Raw genomic sequence first — 22,501 nt, 5'->3', positions numbered from 1 at the left:
GTAATGACAAGGATAGTGTCAATTTCCTTTATGTTGATGCATATCATTATTAGTTTAAAATGTGTTTTAGTTGTGCAAGTGGCAGTGGTTGTGAAAACCATGTATTAATTTTTACACAGTCCATTGTATAGTCTGCAATAGCTTTGAGAAGCACCAGATGTTATCTATAACAGTAGGTTTCCACCTTTCAAGATAAGCAGCTTTAGGCAAAAAATGGGAAACAATAAAACTAATATTGAGTTAGCTTGTGGTTGTTGTTTGTGTTATAGGTAAACTGATATAGATCTGTTTAATTTTCATGTTTCAGATCGAGGATAATACATTTATATTAAGTTTCAAGTATCGAACTCTGGAAAATCTACGTTCCATAACATATTTTGCATTTACATACCCATACTCCTATACGGATTTGCAGAATATGTTATGCTCTCTGGACACAAAATTTAAATTATCAGAAGGTACGTTCTAATACAGGTGTTAAAACTGTGCACTTGTGTCATTTATTATAATATTACCAGGATATCTGTATGTAGCTGTTTTAAAGTGAAACAGAAAGTGAATACCAAAACATAATCAGAATGAAACTATTCTGCATTTAAGTTTGCCATACATTTTAGACATATTCACTGAAATAATTTATATTGTAATAGTTTTGGTATTTTCTATTAGTATGCAACAGTTGATGATGTTTTTAGCAGTATTAAATAAAAAGTTATTTATAAATGTATTGTGTACTTTGTATTTTCTACTGGTACCCTGTTAATAGACTAGAAAATAGGATGTCCTTTGCAACAAGCATAATCTTGAACCTCTCCACTGCTAGAGTTTTTTTATGGCACATAACTGGGATATGTGCCTCAGATGTTCTTTCATTTAAAACAATGACAGATATGCACCATATTTTGACATCAGACTGAGTTGTCATCGTCAGGTGCACTGGTGAAATGTTACCTATGCTGCAGTGGTGGACCCATCCCTTCTGGTCAGTTCCTCCTGACCCGGGGTGCTGGTGACTTTTTTGAACACTCCCCAATTCGTAAACCTCATCAGTCCTTTTCCTTTATCCTTATTCCATCCCCTTAAGCATTTCTTCCAGAAGAAGGAGACACTGGCTCCGAAAGATTTCACATGTACTATGTTTTCTCTTGCCCCTGCCTGGGTGAGTAGATTTTTGATCCATCCAATTACATTATGTTTTCCAAAATTAATTATTTTCATTGATGTAACATCTCCACACTTGGCTAAATTCTTATTCTAATTGATGGTATCCAAGAAAGCTTTCCTTATGTATTGTTAGGAACTAGAATTAAGATTCATTGGAAACAAAATGCGAAGAGAATTCTCATCTTAAACACTGACAACAGAAAGAGATATGCAGATAAGAAGCTGACATATTTTTGAAGAGTCTAGGAGTCACACATGAGACAGCCATACCCCTTCCCAAGAACAAAATGATATTGTTAACTGGTCTTCACTGTTTGAAACTAACCAATTTCTTGGGAGATAGGATCTCTACAGCTGTATATTTTATTAAAAGATCATATACGAAGGCTTTGCATGAGACAAAGGTGGAAGAAATGTGAGCAGAAAGACACTAGTTCTTTGCCATTTTGAAAGGATAGAAGAAGATACAGTTTAATGTCATGTTATAATCAATGAAGAGTTGTGTACAAGCTCATATTGGATAAGGATGAGAAAGAAAATAAACCATTCACTGTTCGGCAGTATCATTCCAGTATTCAGTGAATGGGGAGACTTGCTCCACCCACGTATGAGTTCAATGTTTCACCACACCAGAACTTTAAGCAGATACATGGTACAGTAATGAAACATACATCTTCATTACAAAGTCTTGACGTATAACTTTGTAGAGGTTATTAAAAAGAAATTTTAACATATTACTTATTTCAAAATCGATTGTCAAAGAATAATAATATAAGTGCTGGCAGGTCGACAGACACACAAACGAACACAAACACACACACAAAATTCAAGCTTTCGCAACAAACTGTTGCCTCATCAGGAAAGAGGGAAGGAAAGGGAAAGACGAAAGGATGTGGGTTTTAAGGGAGAGGGTAAGGAGTCATTCCAGTCCCGGGAGCGGAAAGACTTACCTTAGGGGGGAAAAAAGGACGGGTACACACTCGCACACACACACACACATATCCATCCACACATATACAGACACAAGCAGACATATTTAAACCTTTGTCTTTAAATATGTCTGCTTGTGTCTGTATATGTGTGGATGGATATGTGTGTGTGTGTGTGCGAGTGTGTACCCGTCCTTTTTTCCCCCTAAGGTAAGTCTTTCCGCTCCCGGGACTGGAATGACTCCTTACCCTCTCCCTTAAAACCCACATCCTTTCGTCTTTCCCTTTCCTTCCCTCTTTCCTGATGAGGCAACAGTTTGTTGCGAAAGCTTGAATTTTGTGTGTGTGTTTGTGTTCGTTTGTGTGTCTGTCGACCTGCCAGCACTTTCATTTGGTAAGTCACATCATCTTTGTTTTTAGGTATATTTTTCCTTCATGGAATGTTTCCTTCTATTATAATAATAATATAAGGTAAGACATGTTATTTTCAGTTGAGAAAATATTCAAAAGACTCTAAAAGACTGATACACTTGTGGTTGCTTACATGAGCAGGGTCAAGAGAAATGCTATAGTTTCACTTATTTGCTAGAACACAATGAAATAGGTGTTTGATCCACATCTTCATCTACAGTCAGCAAACCACTTTGTGTGCAGTCGAGGGTAATTTGGATACCACTTGCATTTCCCTCATTTCTTATTCAGTTTGTGAACAGTACACTGGATGAACAGCTATTGGTAAGCTTCTGCATGAGCTGGAATTTCTAGTGGTTTTTCTGTTATGATTGTTTCATGTCTGGGTATAAATAATATGTTGCTTGGTTCTTCTTGGAACATGTGTTTCCAGGTAAAGTGGCAGATGGAGTGAGTTGAAAAGGATCATAAGAAATGCTAGCAGATCATTTGGTGTTGAAACCAACAGTTATTTATGAGACATAATTTTAAATGGTACTAACACCGATGAGTCTCATTACTCTTGAGGAAACTGAGCATAAGAAAGTACTGCTGTTTCTTCCAGGTGGAAAAGCAACACTCTCCAATTTGGTTTTCCATAGCACATTGTGAGGCAACTGTTAAAATCAGTCATGTTCTATTGAGTAGAATGGTCTGCCAGTGAATACTCAAGGATGTACTTGGTCACAGTTTGCCAATGGCATACATACATGCGGTCATGCCCATATAAAAAGTATTCCATTGGTTACACCAAAGCTGATATATGACATAGCTCCTTTAGTAGGTGGCATTACACTTGATAGGAAAGACAGTAGTAGTAGTAGCAGCAGCAGCATCAGTAGTAAGGGCAGCATAAAGATGGCATAGGCCAGGTTGTTCCATTGTGGATTTTAAATTTAGAAACCTTAAGTAAGATTCAGTGATAATAGATGATACAAAATATTCAAGCATCCTTGTGCCATTCCTACTCCCAGCAACATGCCTTGTGAATCATAGCAATTTGAATGATCCAGGTATAAGACTTATCCCATGCACCTGCTTTGCATTTCATACACCATTCCTGTCATTGGTTTACCATGTCCCATCAAAGCAGGGCCTTTTGTGAAAGCAGCTGTACAGTTATCAACTCTGCTGCAACCATAGCACAACTTTTTATGGGAGAGCTAAATAACCAATAACCTGTCCATCCATAAAAATTATTACTCCCTAGTTGTAGTGTAGGTTGCAAAGCTGCTGTAAAAATTGATCAAGTTAAGTGGGGTCACTTGATGGCAGAGCATGCTCCTCAACACACAATCATTAGTTTCTGTTCTGTCAGTTACTGTTTTACAGTACTACTACCTACCACCCTGTTTTAATAAACTTATCTTTGAAGGGGAACATAAATGCATGGTGAGATTTACCTAAATTGGTTTTGGCCCATCAGTTTATTGTATAAAGACCAACCACATACTTCTGCAAAACAAGCCCTATATATATATATATTTTTAATTGCAAGTTTATAAAGATCTTGGCAGGCTTGTTAACTGCAATTTAAATAGATTACTGTACTGTAGATGGAGTTGATTTTTATTAAATGAGCTCGTCAACACAAGGAATTACTTTGAAATTTAATAGTTTATCCACCAAAACACAACCCTGTTGCAGTGGCACTAGATATCTCGGCAACTAGCAGGCAGCCAAATTCATGAAAGCTAACTCAGTCCCTTGCAGTATGTAAATAAATGACCAAACTGTTAATTGAACAATATGTGTCACCATACCTGTTTATAAAAAACTTCATAGTTCCTCTGTGGTGTCACCTGTGGAATAATTCTAAGTCAGTATGTAAATTTGGCTCATGAAAAATCAAAGTTAAAACACTTGTACTAGTGGCCACTTGCCACCCAGAAATCAAATTACGCACAAACTTTACAATAATGCCTTCTGTAGATGGAGTCTGACGTTCCCTTTGGCTACTACACTAATTTATTGTTCTTTGCAAATCGATCTTCATTCAGTGCAAACTTAATATAGCAGGTAGCCTGACACTCTGTCGAGGTAGAATGTATAATGTACAGTGGATTCTTGTTGCCAGTTGTGGTCTCTCTGCTGTTTTATAGCCACCATAAACTATCACTCTCAGGCGGGCAGATGCCTTGCCACCTTATGTCATCACTTTCCTATGTCGTAATTCTTTTCTGTCACCTGCGCTTGACACTGAGACTGGCAGCATGCCTAGTTTCTCTAAAGGTTGACTTCTCAACCATTAATAACCTCCCACAATTGAACAGCACTGTCACCATGACCTTCTGCTTGCTTGCACTCACCTTAGAAGCCACAGTGCTGGAAACTCAGTTCCAGGCTTGTAGAATTTGGATATTCAAGTGTACAATTATATTACAATACTGGCTTGCTTCTGCACATTTCCCTCAGTAGATTTCATTCTGTACTGTCAAAATCATCTTTACACACACACACACACACACACACACACACACACACACACACACACACACACACAATTGTCCTTATTTTACTGTCTGTTTCTAATTCACTGTTTGGTTTAATCCTTTCAAGGTCTTTTTATGATTTCTGTAAGCTTTAATTTAAATTTAGAATTGACCTTCTAACTGTTTCCACCAGTCAGCAGGCTTCTTCGAAACATTCTCTCGCTTGGGCCTCTCACCAACACAGCAACAAAAATTGACCTGTGTGCCACCATATAGTGTAATGTCATTCACATAAAATTAAGAAACATTTTGCTACCATACGGTGTTATCATTCATCATTAACATAAAATTAAGAAATGTTTTCTTCACCTCTCAAATGAAGCATGATCGTTACAAGAGTGCTTCAGTATTTTTGTCTAAATGCCAAGTCCTCGATGTTTTCATTCCCCTGAGTCTCAACACACCTGTCCAGCTTACTATGCTTTAACATGACTATTTCTATCAGCTTGCTTCCTATTGGCTACTGCTATTGTCTGTTTTGTACTATGCTGTTCTGGTGCAGTGATGTGCATTACATATTAATAAAACAGCTCTAGAACCAATCAGTCAACATTAATAAAATGATTTTCTTAAAAAAATGGTGCTCAAACACTGATCAGAAGTGAAATTACACAAATTCCTTTACTGGTCTTGTACAGATATGATTTTGTTTATATAGAATGAAGTGGTGAGTGAAAATTTGTACCAATGCCAGGAATCAATCCCTTGTAACATTCTCCTACGTGGGTCTCTCATCCCTGCAGTTGTGTGAACTGCTGTGCCAAGGAGGCTTAGTGGCTAATGCTCCTGCCTAGTAAGCAGGAGACCCGGGTTCGATTCCCAGCTTGGGGCAAATTTTCACTCACTATTTCAGTCTATATATGTAAAAACATATCAGAAAGATATAAAACAATATTCATTGAAGTGCCAAAGAAACTGGTATAGGAGGAGGAGGAGGAGATTAACGTTTAACGTCCCGTCGACAACGAGGTCATTAGAGACGGAGCTCAAGCTCGGGTGAGGAAAGGATGGGGAAGGAAATCGGCCGTGCCCTTTCACAGGAACCATGCCGGCATTTGCCTGAAGCGATTTAGGGAAATCACGGAAAACCTAAATCAGGATGGCCGGAGACGGGATTGAACCGTCGTCCTCCCGAATGCGAGTCCAGTGTGCTAACCACTGCGCCACCTCGCTCGGTAACTGGTATAGGCATGCTTATTCAAATACAGAGATATGTAAACACGCAGAATACAGCGTTGTGGTCGGCAATGCCTATATAAGACAACAAGTGTCTGGCACAGTTGTTAGATCAATTACTGCTGCTACAATGGCAGGTTATGAAGATTTAAGTGAGTTTGAACGTGGTATTATAGTCAATGCACGAGCGATGGTACACAGCATCTCCGAGGTAGCGATGAAATGGGGATTTTCCCATACAAACATTTTATGAGTGTACCATGAATATCAGGAATCCAGGAAAACATCAAATCTCCAACATCACTGCAGTCAGAAAAAGATTCTGCAAGAACAGGACTAACGACAACTGAAGAGAATCTTTCAGTGTGACGGAAGTGCAATCCTTCCCCAAATTGCTGCAGATTTCAATACTGGGCCATCAACAAGTGTCAGCTAGCAAACCATTCAATGAAGCATCATCAATACGGGCTTTCAGAGCTGAATGCCCACTCATGTACCCATCACTTCATGACACAAAGCTTTCCGCCTGGCCTGGGCCCGTCAACACCGATGTTGGACTGTTGATGACTGGAAACAAGTTGCCTTGCCAGACGAGGTTTGTTTCAGATTGTATTGAGTGGATGGACGTGTATGGGTATGGAGACAACCTCATGAATCCATGGACCCTGTAGGTCAGCAGGGGACTGTTCAAGCTGGTGGAGACACTGTAATGGTGTGGAGTGTGTGAAGTTGGTGTGATGTGGGTTCCCTGATACATCTAGATATGCCTCTGACAGGTGACACGTATGTAAGCATCCTTTCTGATCACCTGCATCCATTCCTGTGCATTGTGCATTCCGACGGACTTGGGCAATTCCAGTAGGACAATGCAACACTCCATACTTCTAGAACTGCTACAGAGTGGCTCCAGGAACACTCTTCTTAGTTTAAACACTTCCACTAGTCACCAAACTCCCTAGACATGAACATTATTGAGCGTATCTGGGATGCCTTGCAATGTGCTGTTCAGAAGAGATCTCCAACCCCTCGTGTTGTTGTTGTGGTCTTCAGTCCTGAGACTGGTTTGATGCAGCTCTCCATGCTACTCTATCCTGTGCAAGCTTCATCACCTCCCAGTACCTACTGCAGCCTACATCCTTCCGAATCTGCTTAGTGTATTCATCTCTTGGTCTCCCTCTATGATTTTTACCCTCCACGCTGCCCTCCAATACCAAATTGGTGATCCCTTGATGCCTCAGAACATATCCTACCAACCGATCCCTTCTTCTAGTCAAGTTGTGCCACAAGCTCCTCTTCTCCCCAATTCTATTCAATACCTCCTCATTAGTTATGTGATCTACCCATCTAATCTTCAGCATTTTTCTGTAGCACCACATTTCGAAAGCTTCTATTCTCTTCTTGTCTAAACTATTTATCATCCATGTTTCACTTCCATACATGGCTACAATCCATACAAATACTTTCGGAAATGACTTCCTAACATTTAAACTATACTCGATATTAACAAATTTTTCTTCTTCAGAAACGCTTTCCTTGCCATTGCCAGTCTACGTTTTATATCCTCTCTACTTCGACCATCATCAGTTATTTTGCTCCCCAAATAGCAAAACTCCTTTACTACTTTAAGTGTCTCATTTCCTAATCTAATTCCCTGACCATCACCCGACTTAATTCGACTACATTCCATTATCCTCGTTTTGCTTTTGTTGATGTTCATCTTATACCCTCCTTTCAAGACACACATTCTGTTCAACTGCTCTTCCAAGTCCTTTGCTGTCTCTGACAGAATTACAATGTCATCGGCAAACCTCAAAGTTTTTATTTCTTCTCCATGGATTTTAGAATTTGAAAGAGAGTATTCCAGTCAACATTGTCAAAAGCTTTCTCTAAGTCTACAAATACTAGAAATGTAGGTTTGCCTATCCTTAATCTTTCTTCTAAGATAAGTCGTAGGGTCAGTATTGCCTCACGTGTTCCAACATTTCTACGGAATGCAAACTGATCTTCCCCGAGGTCGGCTTCTATCAGTTTTTCCATTCGTCTGTAAAGAATTCGCGTTAGTAGTTTGCAGCTGTGACTTATTAAACTGATAGTTCGGTAATTTTCACATCTGTCAACACCTGCTTTCTTTGGCATTTGGATTATTATATTCTTCTTGAAGTCTGAGGGTATTTCGCCTGTCTCATACATCTTGCTCACGAGATGGTACAGTTTTGTCAGGACTGGCTCTCCCAAGGCTGTCAGTAGTTCTAATGGAATGTTGTCTACTCCGAGGGGCCTCGTTTCGTGCTCTGTCAAACTCTTCACGCAATATCATATATCCCATTTCATCTTCATCTACATCCTCTTCCATTTCCATAATATTGTCCTCAAGTACACCGCCTTTGTATAGACCCTCTATATACTCCTTCCACCTTTCTGCTTTCCCTTCTTTGCCTAGAACTGGGTTTCCATCAAAGCTCTTGATATTCATGCAAGTGGTTCTCCTTTCTCCAAAGGTCTCTTTAAGTTTCCTGTAGGCAGTATCTATCTTACCCCTAGCGAGATAAGCGTCTACATCCTTACATTTGTCCTCTAGCCATTCCTGCTTAGCCTTTTTGCACTTCCTGTCGATATCATTTTTGAGACATTTATATTCCACTTTGCCTGCTTCATTTACCGCATTTTTATATTTTCTCCTTTAATCAATTAAATTCAATATTTCTTCTGTTACCCAAGGGTTTCTACTGGCCCTCGTCTTTTTACCTACTTGATCCTCTGCTGCCTTCACTATTTCATCTCTCAAAGCTAGCCATTCTTCTTCTACTGTATTTCTGTTCCCCATTCCTGTCAATTGTTCCCTTATGCTCTCCCTGAAACTCTGTACAACCTCTGGTTCTTTCAGTTTATCCAGGTCTCATCTCCTTAAATTCCCACCTTTTTGCAGTTTCTTCAGTTTATTCTACATTTCATAACCAATAGATTGTGGTCAGAGTCCACATCTGTCCCTGGAAATGTCTTACAATTTAAAACTTGGTTCCTAAATCTCTGTCTTACCATTATATAATCTATCTGATACCTTTTAGTATCTGCAGGGTTCTTCCATGTATACAACCTTCTTTCATGATTCTTAAACCAAGTGTTAGCTATGATTAAGTTATGCTCTGCACAAAATTCTACCAGGTGGCTTCCTCTTTCATTTCTTAGCCCCAGTTCATATTCACCTACTTCTCTCCCTTTTCCTACTCTTGAATTCCAGTCACCCATGACTATTAAATTTTCGTCTCCCTTCACTACCTGAATAATTTTTTTTATCTCATCATACATTTCATCAATTTCTTCATCATCTGCAGAGCTAGTTGGCATATAAACTTGTACTACTGTAGTAGGTGTGGGCTTCATGTCTATCTTGGCCACAATAATGCGTTCACTATGCTGTTTGTAGTAGCTTACCCGTACACCTATTTTTTATTCATTATTAAACCTACTCCTACATTACCCCTATTTGATATTGTATTTGGAACTCTGTATTTATCTGACCAGAAGTCTTTTTCCTCCTGCCACCGAACTTCACTAATTCCCACTATATCTAACTTTAATCTACCCATTTCTCTTTTTAAATTTTCTGACCTACCTGCCCGATTAAGGGATCTGACATTCCACGCTCCGATCCGTAGAACGCCAGTTTTCTTTCTCCTGATAACAACGTCCTCTTGAGTAGTGCCCGCCCGGAGATCCGAATGGGGGACTATTTTACATCCGGAATATTTTACCCAAGAGGACGCCATCATCATTTAATCATACAGTAAAGCTGCATGCCCTTGGGAAAAATTACTGCTGTAGTTTCCCCTTGCTTTCAGGCTTTCGCAGTACCACAACAGCAAGGCCATTTTGGTTAGCGTTACAATGCCAGATCAGTCAATCATCCAGACTGTTGCCCCTACAACTACTGGAAAGGCTGCTGCCCCTCTTCAGGAACCACACGTTTGTCTGGCCTCTCAACAGATACCCCTCAGTTGTCGTTGCACCTACGGTTATGGCTATCTGTATTGTTGAGGCACGCAAGCCTCCCCACCAACGGCAAGGTCCATGGTTCATGGGGGGAAAACCCTCGTACTCTTATGAATTTGTGAACAGCCTTGTAGTTGGCTCCATGCCAAGTCATGTTGTGGCACTTCTTCATGCTCGCGGGGCCCCTACATGATATTAGGCTGGTGTACAAGTTTCTTTATCTCTTCAGTGTATATATAAAATGAATTGCTTTTCATAAAACATTACATTAATGTGTATATTCTATTTCTAACCTAAGACATTTGCTGCCCTAAGACATAAGTAATCTACAATTTTCAATAGTAAGTAATGATGTAGGTGTACATAAACACGGTGTCAGCGTTGTGTGCTGTGGCGTGTGCGTTAAATGTTTGTAAGTTTGATTTGGTGGAATTTCCACCCATTCACACATGGTAAGGGCTGCATCTCTACCCCTTTGAAGATGTGTTGGTACCTGCTACCTATACCCCTTCTTAGCTACTGGTGTAGCCGCTCCAGCTGTGAAGTACCATAATCACTCTTAAATCGTGTGCCAGATTGCATTCAGTAGAATAGCACCCCTGTCAGTTTCCTATACTGGAAATACCACAGTCCCATTTATGTGCAAAGACATCCTGTCCAACAGTATTTCTAAAGGAAATCACTACAAAAGTTTTCTAAGCTGGGCTGCAAGCTCACAGCTCACATTGTGTTTTAAGTGTTCTATATTCAGCATTCTTCACTGGAAATCTTTAATAAACTTAAACCCACACTCAGGAGTTCCCCAGTATCTGTTTGCATTGCTTGCAGTACCAGTCCAAGCTACTCAGAACAGTATTCTCCATGCTGAAATTACTCTTGGAAATTTTCAGATCTGCTTAAACTAAACACAGTTCTGGAACCTCTCCATACTTGTCATCTGGGCTGCACACCACCACACCAAACACTAGCCTTTTTAAACCGCGCAAGTGAAAACTGTCGTTCCATTACACACTTAGTCCCACAATCCTCCTAGCATCAATATAATATCCTTTACTCTGCTTTCAGCTCCTCCTTTGCTTTAGTTCCCATCCATACTCCTTTTTCCATCTTGTTTCTTGTCCATATCTCTCAAATAGATTCAAATTATCTTTGTTCCACTTTAGCGAAATTTATAGTGCTATCACAACCATCCACATGATTCTGTCAGCAGTCTCTCCTTGGGGTCACATTTTACCTTAATGAAGGGTGAGTTCGGGGAACGGAAATATCTTACTACGCAAAATCACATCCTGAATGTGTCAGTATGGAGGATTATGATATTATCTCAATGTCTGTGAATAAGATTATGATATCCAAATACTAGATTAATCTTAAAATGGAAGAAAACAGAGGAGATCAAGAATTTTGCATTTCTAGAACTCACAGATGGTCCACAGTTAGTGACCAAACTAGATGAACTGTACACTATTGGTAAAGTAAAATTTTTAACAATGATCTGTGTTTCCTCATTGGCAAACAGTATTTCAAAGACACAAAAGATATTGTAGATCAGATCTTGGGAAAGAATAAGTAGTAAGACACAGGCATCTCATTTGGGAGGTGTGCAGTAGAAATCCCTATCTGACCATCTAGATTCATGTTTTCTGTGGTTTCCCTAAATTGCTTAAGGTAAGTAATGGGATCATCACTTTCCTTTACCATCTGTCCACAAACCAAGCTTGTGCTCTATCTCTGATGACATTATCATTGAGGGAATGTTAATCACTGATCTTCTTTGAAAGAATAAGACTGCCACATGACTGGATAATGCAACTAGGAGTGCACAAGAAGTAACTGAAAATTGAAAATCTGCTATAGGATTTTTACTTAAATCACACAAAGCAGATTTCACAAAACACTGAGAAGTGACTAATTATTTTTCAATAGCTGTAGCAGAGTGTATGGCATTCATTTCATCAATATGTCTTCTGTATTTATGGCTAGAAATAAAAATGAAAGAAATATTTACACCTATTAAAGCAAATATTAACTTTTTCTTTGAGGCAATTTACCTGTACTGTGTGATTGTAAGGCTTGCATAAGTAGTACAGCCATGTGGTGATTTTGCCTGTGAAGTTTTGGAGGACTTCCGAAAATCTGATTATGTATGCTCTTTTGGGATGCTGATTACAAATGAAATTGCCACCTCATTTTTTTCTCACAGAAATATAAAACAAAACTGTAAACAACACAGAAGTCAGTTTTTTGCTAAAACTCTAAAATGATGAATTTTTTAGTATTCCTAAATTGAACAAGATTGTATTCCCTATAATTTTGATTCCATTAACTTTGTTTGTGCATTGCATCTTACAGTTACGGAAATTATAGTAGCTTGTGACTCATCATTTGATATTATTGATTAAGTTATAATTTTTATTTCTTCTTCCATCTTACTAGACTGCTTTTTCTTTCAATGGTATATTTGTTTCCTTATGCACTATTAATAACTATAAGGAAATAAGAAGCTGTGTAATAGAAATAAGGAACTGGAAGAAGCCGGCACCCACGATTCCCCAGAATCACTTCTTAAATCTACATGAAATGTTGTAATTCTTCAGTTTCTCATGATGCATTTGTTGATCGAATAGTCCGCAGGTGTACTGCCGGTTTTTAGTATCCAACAGACACAACATTTTGGTGATCAGACACGTCACCATCATCAGGCGTGCATACAAACTCAGCTCCTGGGGGTGTTTGACTGATGTATATCCCCTCCCCCTGTGAGCCATTCCCTCTGCTCCCATTTCAGATGCAGAAAGTCTGCCCCAGGAACTGGAACACCTCAAAAAAGTTAAAAAAAAACCATTACTCAGAATGGCAGATTAAGAATGCTCCTCACACCACCACTACAGTACAATCTGTGAAGTTAGAAGAAGTCACTGAGGAAGAGAGAGCCACATGCTTTATACACTAGTGCACTATCGGGAAAAGTCAGGCACATACTGAACAAGCATTTGAGTAAGAACTGTATTTTGACCACTCAATAAAACACAGGCATTGTTGGGGAGCATCAAAGATTACCTCGATTTGTGGAAGGCCAGGGTATATCAGATTCTGTGCCATTGTGGAAAGGGATATTCTGAACAAACAGTGCGCATAATCAAAGATCGATGCTGAGAACACCAGTGGCTGACTGATGTATTCCAATGAGTTGGTGGTCGCAGAGTACTGTTTGTCAGATGATTATGTGATGGAACATGAATGTGCCAGGATTTTAGCTCAGGCTTTGAAATACTGGGACAGTGTCATTAGAGAAGCCATCAAAATTCGCACGGGAACGTTCTTATCAACCAGGACTGCGGCTATAATCTTAACAGGGCTTGGGAATGAGCACCGGGTCTAATTAAGAAGACACTCAGCAAACTTGTGGGCATAGCAACTACAACAACTCTGTCACAGACAATGGTGCAATCACCTCCGCATCTGCCAAGGTAATGGCTCACGGAGGGGGTTTGGGGGGGGGGGGGGGGGGAATTTAAGTCGGCTTCATCAGTGTAAATGATGATGGTAACATGTCTGATTGCTGAAATATTATGCCCATTGGACCCATGAACTGTCAGTACACCCAAGTGTTGACTGAAAAGTAATGCCTCCATCTTCGTAACTCTTCAACAGTTGGTAGCATTGATATGCTGCAGGTACTGGCTTGTTCCGTAGCCTCGTCTCTACAGCTCCAGTTGGTGGGAAGCTTTAGCATTGAACGGTTGTGTTGTTACAGTGTTAAGTATGGAACCCTGTGCAGACGGTCAGTCAATGCGATTTAAGCAACATGCAGTCATTGAATTCTTGACAGCAGGAGGTGTCACCCCAAAGGAGATTCATCAGAGAAAGAAAGCAGTTTATGGTGACTGTGTTGATGTGAGTACTGTGCGTCGTTGGATGAGTAAGTTTAAAGATGAGGTGGGACCATCTGACCTGCATGACAAACAAAGAGTTGGACATCCTGTGACAGCAACCATTGTGTTTCACAAGCAAAATGTCGACAGATTGATTCAGGACGATCGTCGTATCACTCAGAGAGAAACTGCAAGCACAATCGGCATTTCACAAGAACTTGTGGCTCACATTTTTGCTTTGCTTGGCTATTGGAAGATCTGTGCATGACGGGTACCCTGGATGCTGACTCCTGAAATGAAAGCGCAAAGACTTGAAATTTGCCAGCAACTCCTCTCGCGTTACAAGAATGAAAGTGACGCCTTTCTCCATTCAGTTGTGACAGGAGACAAAACGTGGGCACACCATTATGACAGAACTTTTAGACTGTGGTTGCGAAAACAGTGTGTCGACTTCACCCATAACGGCTACAGAAAACTTGTTCACCATTGGCAGAAATGTATCCAATTGGCTGGTGATTAAGTGGAAAAGTGAATATTGGTAATTAAAGATCACATTCTAAGGATTATTTCTGCATTTGATTTATTAAAATATTCCCATCCAAACCCAATTAATGAAGGTGGAGGCATTACTTTTCATTCAACCTCGCACATGAAATGTTGAATGTTTTTTACTATAGCCCCTGAGGCTTGGGAGTGCAAAGCGATGATTTGTGTGAGTCTGCCATAGGATGTTATCTTCCATTCTCATTACTCCAGTAATTTTTCATGTTCCACTCAATGTTATAGTAAATTGCGATGAGCCATAGGTTCAGTCAGAAGACGTGAGGCAATATCATCCATAATTTTGTTAGTATAAAGCATAAGCAAAAATGTTTATTTGTTTAGTTTATAACGTCCTTTTCAAGATCATGATTTTTAATTGTGGGCAGTGCAGCGCAAATTTGGATCCTTTTACAAAGTGTTGATGAACATCTACTTTCTCTGATAGCAGAAATGTGAAGTTATGTGTTACCTACTTTTAAAGTACAAGAACGGTATATGTTCGACATTTGTGTTGTTGATTGGATTTAGATGATGATATAAAAATAAGAGGGATTTTACCTCTCAGCGAAGTTTTGCACACCTGTAGAAATTAACTGACTTTTATTTTTCGTGTTGGCTAGGAAATTTCCTGAGAGATAGTAGCTATTATTTTCCCACCAAAAGTTATTTCCAAAGTAATGCTTTTATCTGTTCTTCTAGTTCATTCAGTGTTTTTGGAAGTATTGTCAGAATATCCATAAAAACAATTAACACTTCTGATTTGGCTTTCACATATGCAGCATATCTATCACAAATTGATTGAAATGGAAGGCGCTACCTTTCACACAACTTTAAGCAGCAACAACACACTATCAATCACAAATTTAGTATGCTCCAAATTTATATCATTTAGTGATTTGAACACTTTATGTTGAAGAGAGGCAGTACATTTCCATGCCCCATTTTTGTGAAATAAGGACAAAGGATATGGACAAAGCACATATGTCATGCATTTTTCCAAATCTTTGCCATACTCTTTACCTAATGTACTCTCTGGAGTAGGGTAAGTGAGCTGATCGGAACCAGTCTGTCCCATATTTTATACCATTACTCATAATGGCAAGGTGTTCAGTCTGTCACTCCTTTTGAATTTTAAAATCTGGAGATCACCACTAACATGTTCCATGCGCTACAAGCCCTCTTCCCAGAACTAGCCCATTCAATGAACATCAGGAAATGAATGAATGTTGTGTGACTAGGGCCTCCCGTCAGGTAGACCGTTCGATGGGTACAAGTCTTTCGATTCGACGCCACTTCGGCGACTTGCGCGTCGATGGGTATGAAATGATGATGATTAGAACAACACAACACCCAGTCCCTAAGCGGAGAAAATCTCCGGCCCAGCCGGGATTCGAACCCGGGCCCTTAGGTTTGACATTCTGTCATGCTGACCATTCAGCTACCGGGGGCGGACAAGACCAAGAAATGTCAACTAGGAGAAAAAAAATTCATGTAGCTGCAAATTTTTGAAGTGATAGGACTGTCATGAACAATAAACTAAAAATCCTGATCAGTGTGGTGAGGGAGTCATGTAAAGGTAACTTTTAGGTTTGTCTTGAATATCACAAAAACCACAGTTTGTAGCAGAAATGTTTTCCAGTTCAGAGTTAAACTACATTGAATTTCCTACAAAAAAAATCTCTTATTCACTTTTCTTTAGGACTAAGTTTCCGTGTTACAGGGGATGGAAAAATAGCAGATTACTAAAAATTCATTTCAATAATATAAAATTAATGTTTATCATAAAATGAAGTGGGTTAAGAACAAATATTACATGTATGTACTGCATCTAAGTGTAGCAGAACTGCATTAAGGGATAAATTGTATTCTGCAGTTCTAGTGGTGTAACAGGGTGGGAAAGAAAATAGACTAGGGAAAATAGGTTTCCAGATTATGGTCATGCTGTTCCCTCCTTCATAGGTCTGCAAAATGAGAAGCGAGCAGGCAGTTCCCCTTTTTTTTACCACACTGTGTCATAAAAAAGCAAATACAGGATATTTCACAAAGTTATACCGACCCTTCTGCAACTCACCTTATGAATCAGAGGCAATGCACTGTGCAGGCACTATGGCAGGAAGGGAGAGAAGGGAGGAGGTTGGGGGGGGGGGGGTTATTTTCCACGAAGTGTGTTAACACAACATTGAGTACAAATATGAGTTGCTAATAATAAAAACACAAGAAAGACATAGGGTCAGATTCTAAGTAAATCTCTGCGTACTGTTCCATGCTGCTACAGGGGAAATTAATTCTTAGTTATGGTGTATGGCAGTTGTGGCATTCTTGCAGGAGAAGTAACTTCCTCCACCATAAATGCTGCTCATGTTTCAGTTTACAGGTAGACTATGTCGCCCTAGCAGTTCCTCTCCAGTTCTCTTATGTAAGGAGACAAAATAACTTCATTGAACTAGTGTTCTATATAGTGTTGTTCTCAGTTTATTGAGTGAGTATTTGTTTGCAATTGGTAAGTGAGCTTTAATGTAAAATATCTTCCTATAAACAATGGCTGGGAAGTGCTTAACTTGTAAGTGTGGTGGTGAAAAATAGAATGGATTGGTAAACGTGGCATCTTGCTGCTGTCTGCCATTGACAGCATATTGTAAACTTATGTTGTAGCTGTGTTGTTGTCACTTGGTGGTGAATTAATGAATGGCTGGAAAGTAACTGCATTTCTCTTACCATCAATTGTGTTAGTTCTAGAGTGCATAAATTTCTTCCGTTCAGAAATTACTGGTACTTGTAGAGTGGGGTGCACTGTGTGGAGCCACTACTACACGTCCACAGCAAATCTTCCTAGGTTGGTGTCAATAGGTCTGATGGAATACGACTGATTATGGTTAAATCTAGAACAGTAATCCATAGTAATGAATTGTTTGACTGAAGCTGAAATATCAGAAGTTCCATAACACCTAGGTGACACACTTTTGTTACAAAGGGACCTAGTTTAAGCCTCTGGGCATCTTCAGATGCCGGTAGAGCTGAGGCTGGGATGATGGATTTCATACCCTCAAGCTGCAAACAGTATTTCAACCATTAATAGTGGATACAATGAAATCAACAATGTTGAATTCATGTTGACAACATGTTACACTTGGGACAGGCTCTTCAGTATGATTGATAGTTGGCAGTTCCAGCTGTTGAGCTTTTTTACGTAATAGCCCATTTAACATCTGCAAATAAATACTTACTTAATAAACTGAAAATAACTTCACTATATTTGTAGAAAAGTGTTCAGATTTTAGTAATTTGTATCTGTATTCCGTCTAGTGTTAACGCACTTTGCAGAAAATAAACACTTTACCTCCCCTGGAGGTGTCTGCACACTGCCAGTAATTCATAAGGTGAGCTGTGGCATGGTTGGCAGAACTTTGTGAAAAGCCTGCTGTTACTTCATCAAAATGCCAAGGTTATGGTTTTACTTAATTTAGTATAGAATGGTGTTACCTGAAAATCACAGTTGTCAATTTATAAGCCAAAGAAAAAAGAAAAGAAAAAACAGAATTTCTTTTGCGTATTTGCCTTTTTTTAAATATCTATGGGGAAATTTTATGCTCTCGAAGTAGAAACTCATATTGACCACTCCAAAAATGTAAACGAGCAACATTTTTTGGGTAAAATGTTTATTTTGTTGTATATTATTTCTTTTACCTTTTTGTATTTCACACAGTCTGAAACTATATTTGTTCTTCAATTGACTTTCATCATAAGAAAGTACTTTTACATATGCTTCAGTTGTCCCAAATTCATTTGTCTATGTCCTGGCAGATTAAAACTGTGTGCTGGACCAAGATTCAAACTCTGGAACTTTACCTTTTGCGGGCAACTGCTCTACCATCTGAGCCACCCAAGCATGACTCACGACCCATCCTCACAGCTTTACATCCGCCAGTAACTCATCTCCTAACTTCCAAACTTCACAGAAGCTCTCGTGTTAGACTTGTAGAACTAGCACTACTGGAAGAAAGGATATTGCAGACACATGGCTTTTTCTGCTGCAGAGTGAAAATTCATTCTGGAAATATCTAACAATTATTTTTATGATTCTTCTTCAGGGCTTAAAAATTACTTATGTAAGCCCTTAATATAAAACCCCAAATTATCTTGCTATTATTATTTTGACAAAAACTTAAAATTCCGAGTATACAGGACCAACTTAAGGACAGACCTTCAGAAAAATAAAAGTCTGCTCATATCCATTTCAGCAATGGTAGCTAAGTGTTCAGCCACTAGAGAGCATTCTGTCCTACATTTCTGCTTGGCTGCCACTAAATATCATCCTTACTGTGTGCAGCTTTGGATACTCGACAACAAAATGTGCGCTTTCAGCTTCTATCCTGTATTGTTGTTGAGGCATTGCTTTCAAAAAAGGATGGCTATATTGATCCAGAGTTTGGCGTTGGATTTAGCAGCTCAGGAAATGAAGAAGAATATGATGTTACTTCATTAAAGTCTGAAAGTAATGATAATTTGTCAGTTGAGTGACAATTAGTGCTCACCAGTAGTATGATATAAATACATCCACTGTGCCCCTGCTAGCTCCTCCAAGATTTATGTTCACTGTTGAGCTTCAAAAGCTCTCTAGATTTATGTTCACAGAAAACTGTTGTGAAGTAGATGGTTAGATTTCATAGCTATGCAGAAACTAAAGAAAGTTACTTCAAGTTTCAGGATATTTTAGTCGAATTCCAGTCATGAGTATACTTGGGATTTTGTTATTGGTGATCTTCAAAATTTTGCAACTCCTTATTTTGAGTTTTAAAAGCTATCTTATATGTCTTTGTGTAATGTTTTATTGTTGGATGCTTTTTGTTAGTAAACAATTTTTTTACTGTAATTTGAAAAAAAAATCATTATGTTAAGGGGTTAAAATAAATACTGGCAGGTTCTGGTTAGAATACCAACAGCAGAAAGGGTAATGACCACCACTCACTGTATATCTGAGGCATTAAACTTAGAACTTAGCTTGTTTTGAGCTAGCGCACACACACACACACACACACACACACACAGAGAGAGAGAGAGAGAGAGAGAGAGAGAGAGAGAGAGAGAGATGGGTGGGGGGAGGGGAAGTGTTAGCTCAAGAGTAGGACATTTCTGAAGCTTACCTGGAAATTCAATCTTTGATCAAATGGCTGGCTGTTATTCAGCATCTCTTTGCAGTGAGTTATTGTCTTGACTATTTCTACATATTTACAGGATTAATAAATCAGTGTTAAAATTAGCTGCAATATACAAAAAAAAAGTTTGCTCGTTGAAAGTAATAGTCCCGCCTAAAGAAGTTATTAACTGGTACCTTAGAATTGGCATGCTTCCTGCTATAAAATCCTCAGGCAAATTTGAAAGGTACTCTAAAAACAAAGGCATGTAGTGCCAGAATATTGAGAAATTACTTGTAAGAACTGTATAGAGGATATGTTGAGATGCAGATAGGCACAACAAAAAGACTGCTGTACATTTAAGCTTTCTGCCAAAACACCTAATGTAGAAAACACACACACATTCTTGCAAGCACAACTCATGCACACATGACTACTGTCTCTGCCTCATCAACCACAGATAATAGTCATGTGAATGTGAGTTGTGATTTTGTGTGTGTGTGTGTGTGTGTGTGTGTGTGTGTGTGTGTGTGTGTGTGTGTGTGTGTTCTTTAGAAGAAATCCTTTTGGATGGAAGCTCAAATGTATAGCAGTCTTTTTTTTTTATGCCTGTCTGCGACTCAGCATCTTTTCTATATGGTGGGTTGCAATCTACCCTTTTCATAATGTTGTCATTATTTCATCCTGGATTTTCCATTGTTTGAAAAAACAATTAAGGCTGTGCAGGATGTATTGTTCATGAGCCCATAGAAGGTACACAGTATTATTGTGTTATTGTTAAGAGTGTTATCCCATTCAAGTGAAGAACTGTATCTGAAAATAGTAATCGATAACATGATAGTAAAAGTTATGCAAAAGTGGATTAATTATCTGAAGATGTCCTAGACAGTGTATGAAAAAAGAAAAAGTAATAATAGCTAGAGAAAATAAAGTGACTCAGAAGTGACCTGAAGGCTATAATAAATTATTCTATTATTTATAAAGTAATATTGGCACTCATCTAGTACTTTGAAAACATTTTAAAAAATCTTTTTGGTGTGTGCAAAGGACCAGTACATACCCTTTCGCTAACCATAAATCCTCTTATTGACTACCCAAGTATCCAAAAAGATTAAATGGTGGCATAATTTTCCCAAAGTAAGAAAGCCTCCTTTTGACAATGGTTTTAAGAGCACTAGCATAATTAGATGAGAAATGCTGAAGGAGTTATAAATATAAAGTCAGCTTGTGAAAGCATGGAAAAACTGAGTTATGATGATTGAACTAGGATCTGAATGTAATACTCCTTGAATATTAACTCATTGTTGTACCTCTATAAGAAGTGTTCAAATAAAAAGATACAAAACATCATAACAACCAAACCAGTTAATATGTATCTACACATCTCAAGGCCACACAAAGTTAATGACCATGTTCAAGTGGGAGCAGTGGGAACATCCTCCATACAGCCCAGACATGTCGCCCTGCGATGTCCATGTGTTTGGTCCACCAAACAACATCTCAAAGGGAAGCACTTTAACTTGGATGATGAACTGAAGGCACAGTGGAAGACTTAACTCATGTCACAGCCTCAGGAATTCTGACAACAGGGAACTCTTCGGGTCATGAAGCAGTGGGGTAGTTGCTTTCTCAGGCCTCTGGTAATTACTTTTGAATAAAGACTTTAGTTAAACACACAGTGTTGTTTTGTACCTTTTCTTTTGATCATCCTTCATGTATTACCTTGTTTGACACAAAGAAATTGATAAATGTGGGTCATATATGTTAATTGTGTTTTTGAAAGAAGCTGCTGAAAGAAAAAGTATGAGAATGGAAGGTGACATGGTAGTAATATGTTACGTGATAATGGGTAGTCTTATCTTCATCAATTCCAGTGAAAACGTTACCTGCTGTGGACATTCAAAAAACTACTTTTGTATGTTTTGTGGTCTTCATACCAAAACCGACAAGGTGGCATAATGGCTAGCACACTGGATTTGCATTTGGGAGGACAAAGGTTAAAATCCTGTTCAGCCATCCAGATTTATATTTTCTGTGATTTCCCAAAATAAGTTAATGCAAATGCTACAATGCCACCTTTGAGAGGGCATGGCCAACTTCCTTCCCCATCCTTTTCTAATTCAATTTCAGCTCTGTCTCTAACAGCTTCACGTTCCTCTTCCTTACTTCAGACCAGGTCTGAACACTGGTTTGACGCAGGTCCGCACACTAGTCTGTCCTGTAAAAACCTCTTCATTTCTGCATAACTACTACAATCTACATCCATTTGATACTACTTGGTATTATCAAGGCTTGGTTTTCCTCTACATCTTTTATCCCCCATACTTCTCTCCATTGGCAGATTGATAATTTCTAAATGCCTCAGTATGTGTGCTATCAACTAATTCCTTTGTCTTGTGTCATTAATTTTTTTTCTCCCTAATTCAGTTCAATATCACCTAGTCAGTTTTCTGATCTACCCATCGAATCTTCAGGATTTTTCTGTAGCACCACATTTCAAAAGCATCTATTTCCTCTCTCTCTCTCTCTTTTTTTTTTTTTTTTACGAACTGTTTATCGTCTGTGTTTCATTTTCATACACACTCCAGACAAATTTCTTTAGAAAATACTTCCTAACATTTTAATTTCTATGTGATGTTCTTGTTTTCAGAAACACTTTTCTTGCTGTTGCCAGTCTGCATTTTATTTCCTCTGTATTTTGGCTGTTCTCAGTTATTTTGCTACCCAAATAACAAAACTCATCTACTGCA

General features: G+C 38.8%; 1 protein-coding gene across 1 annotated transcript in view; it reads left to right on the top strand.

The window, feature by feature from the left end:
* Window positions 1-22,501, top strand: part of LOC126187923 (cytosolic carboxypeptidase-like protein 5) — a 164,263-nt gene that overhangs the window by 48,578 nt on the left and 93,184 nt on the right. Inside the window, exon 5 of the mRNA XM_049929288.1 lies at window positions 308-458. Within this exon, the coding sequence (XP_049785245.1) occupies window positions 308-458 (151 nt within the window). The remainder of the gene's footprint in view (window positions 1-307; window positions 459-22,501) is intronic.

Source organism: Schistocerca cancellata, chromosome 1, assembly GCF_023864275.1.
Source record: "Schistocerca cancellata isolate TAMUIC-IGC-003103 chromosome 1, iqSchCanc2.1, whole genome shotgun sequence".
In the NCBI taxonomy this organism is placed as follows: domain Eukaryota; kingdom Metazoa; phylum Arthropoda; class Insecta; order Orthoptera; family Acrididae; genus Schistocerca; species Schistocerca cancellata.
Note: the sequence above shows the minus strand (reverse complement) of the source record. Positions and strands in the feature narration are given on the sequence as shown.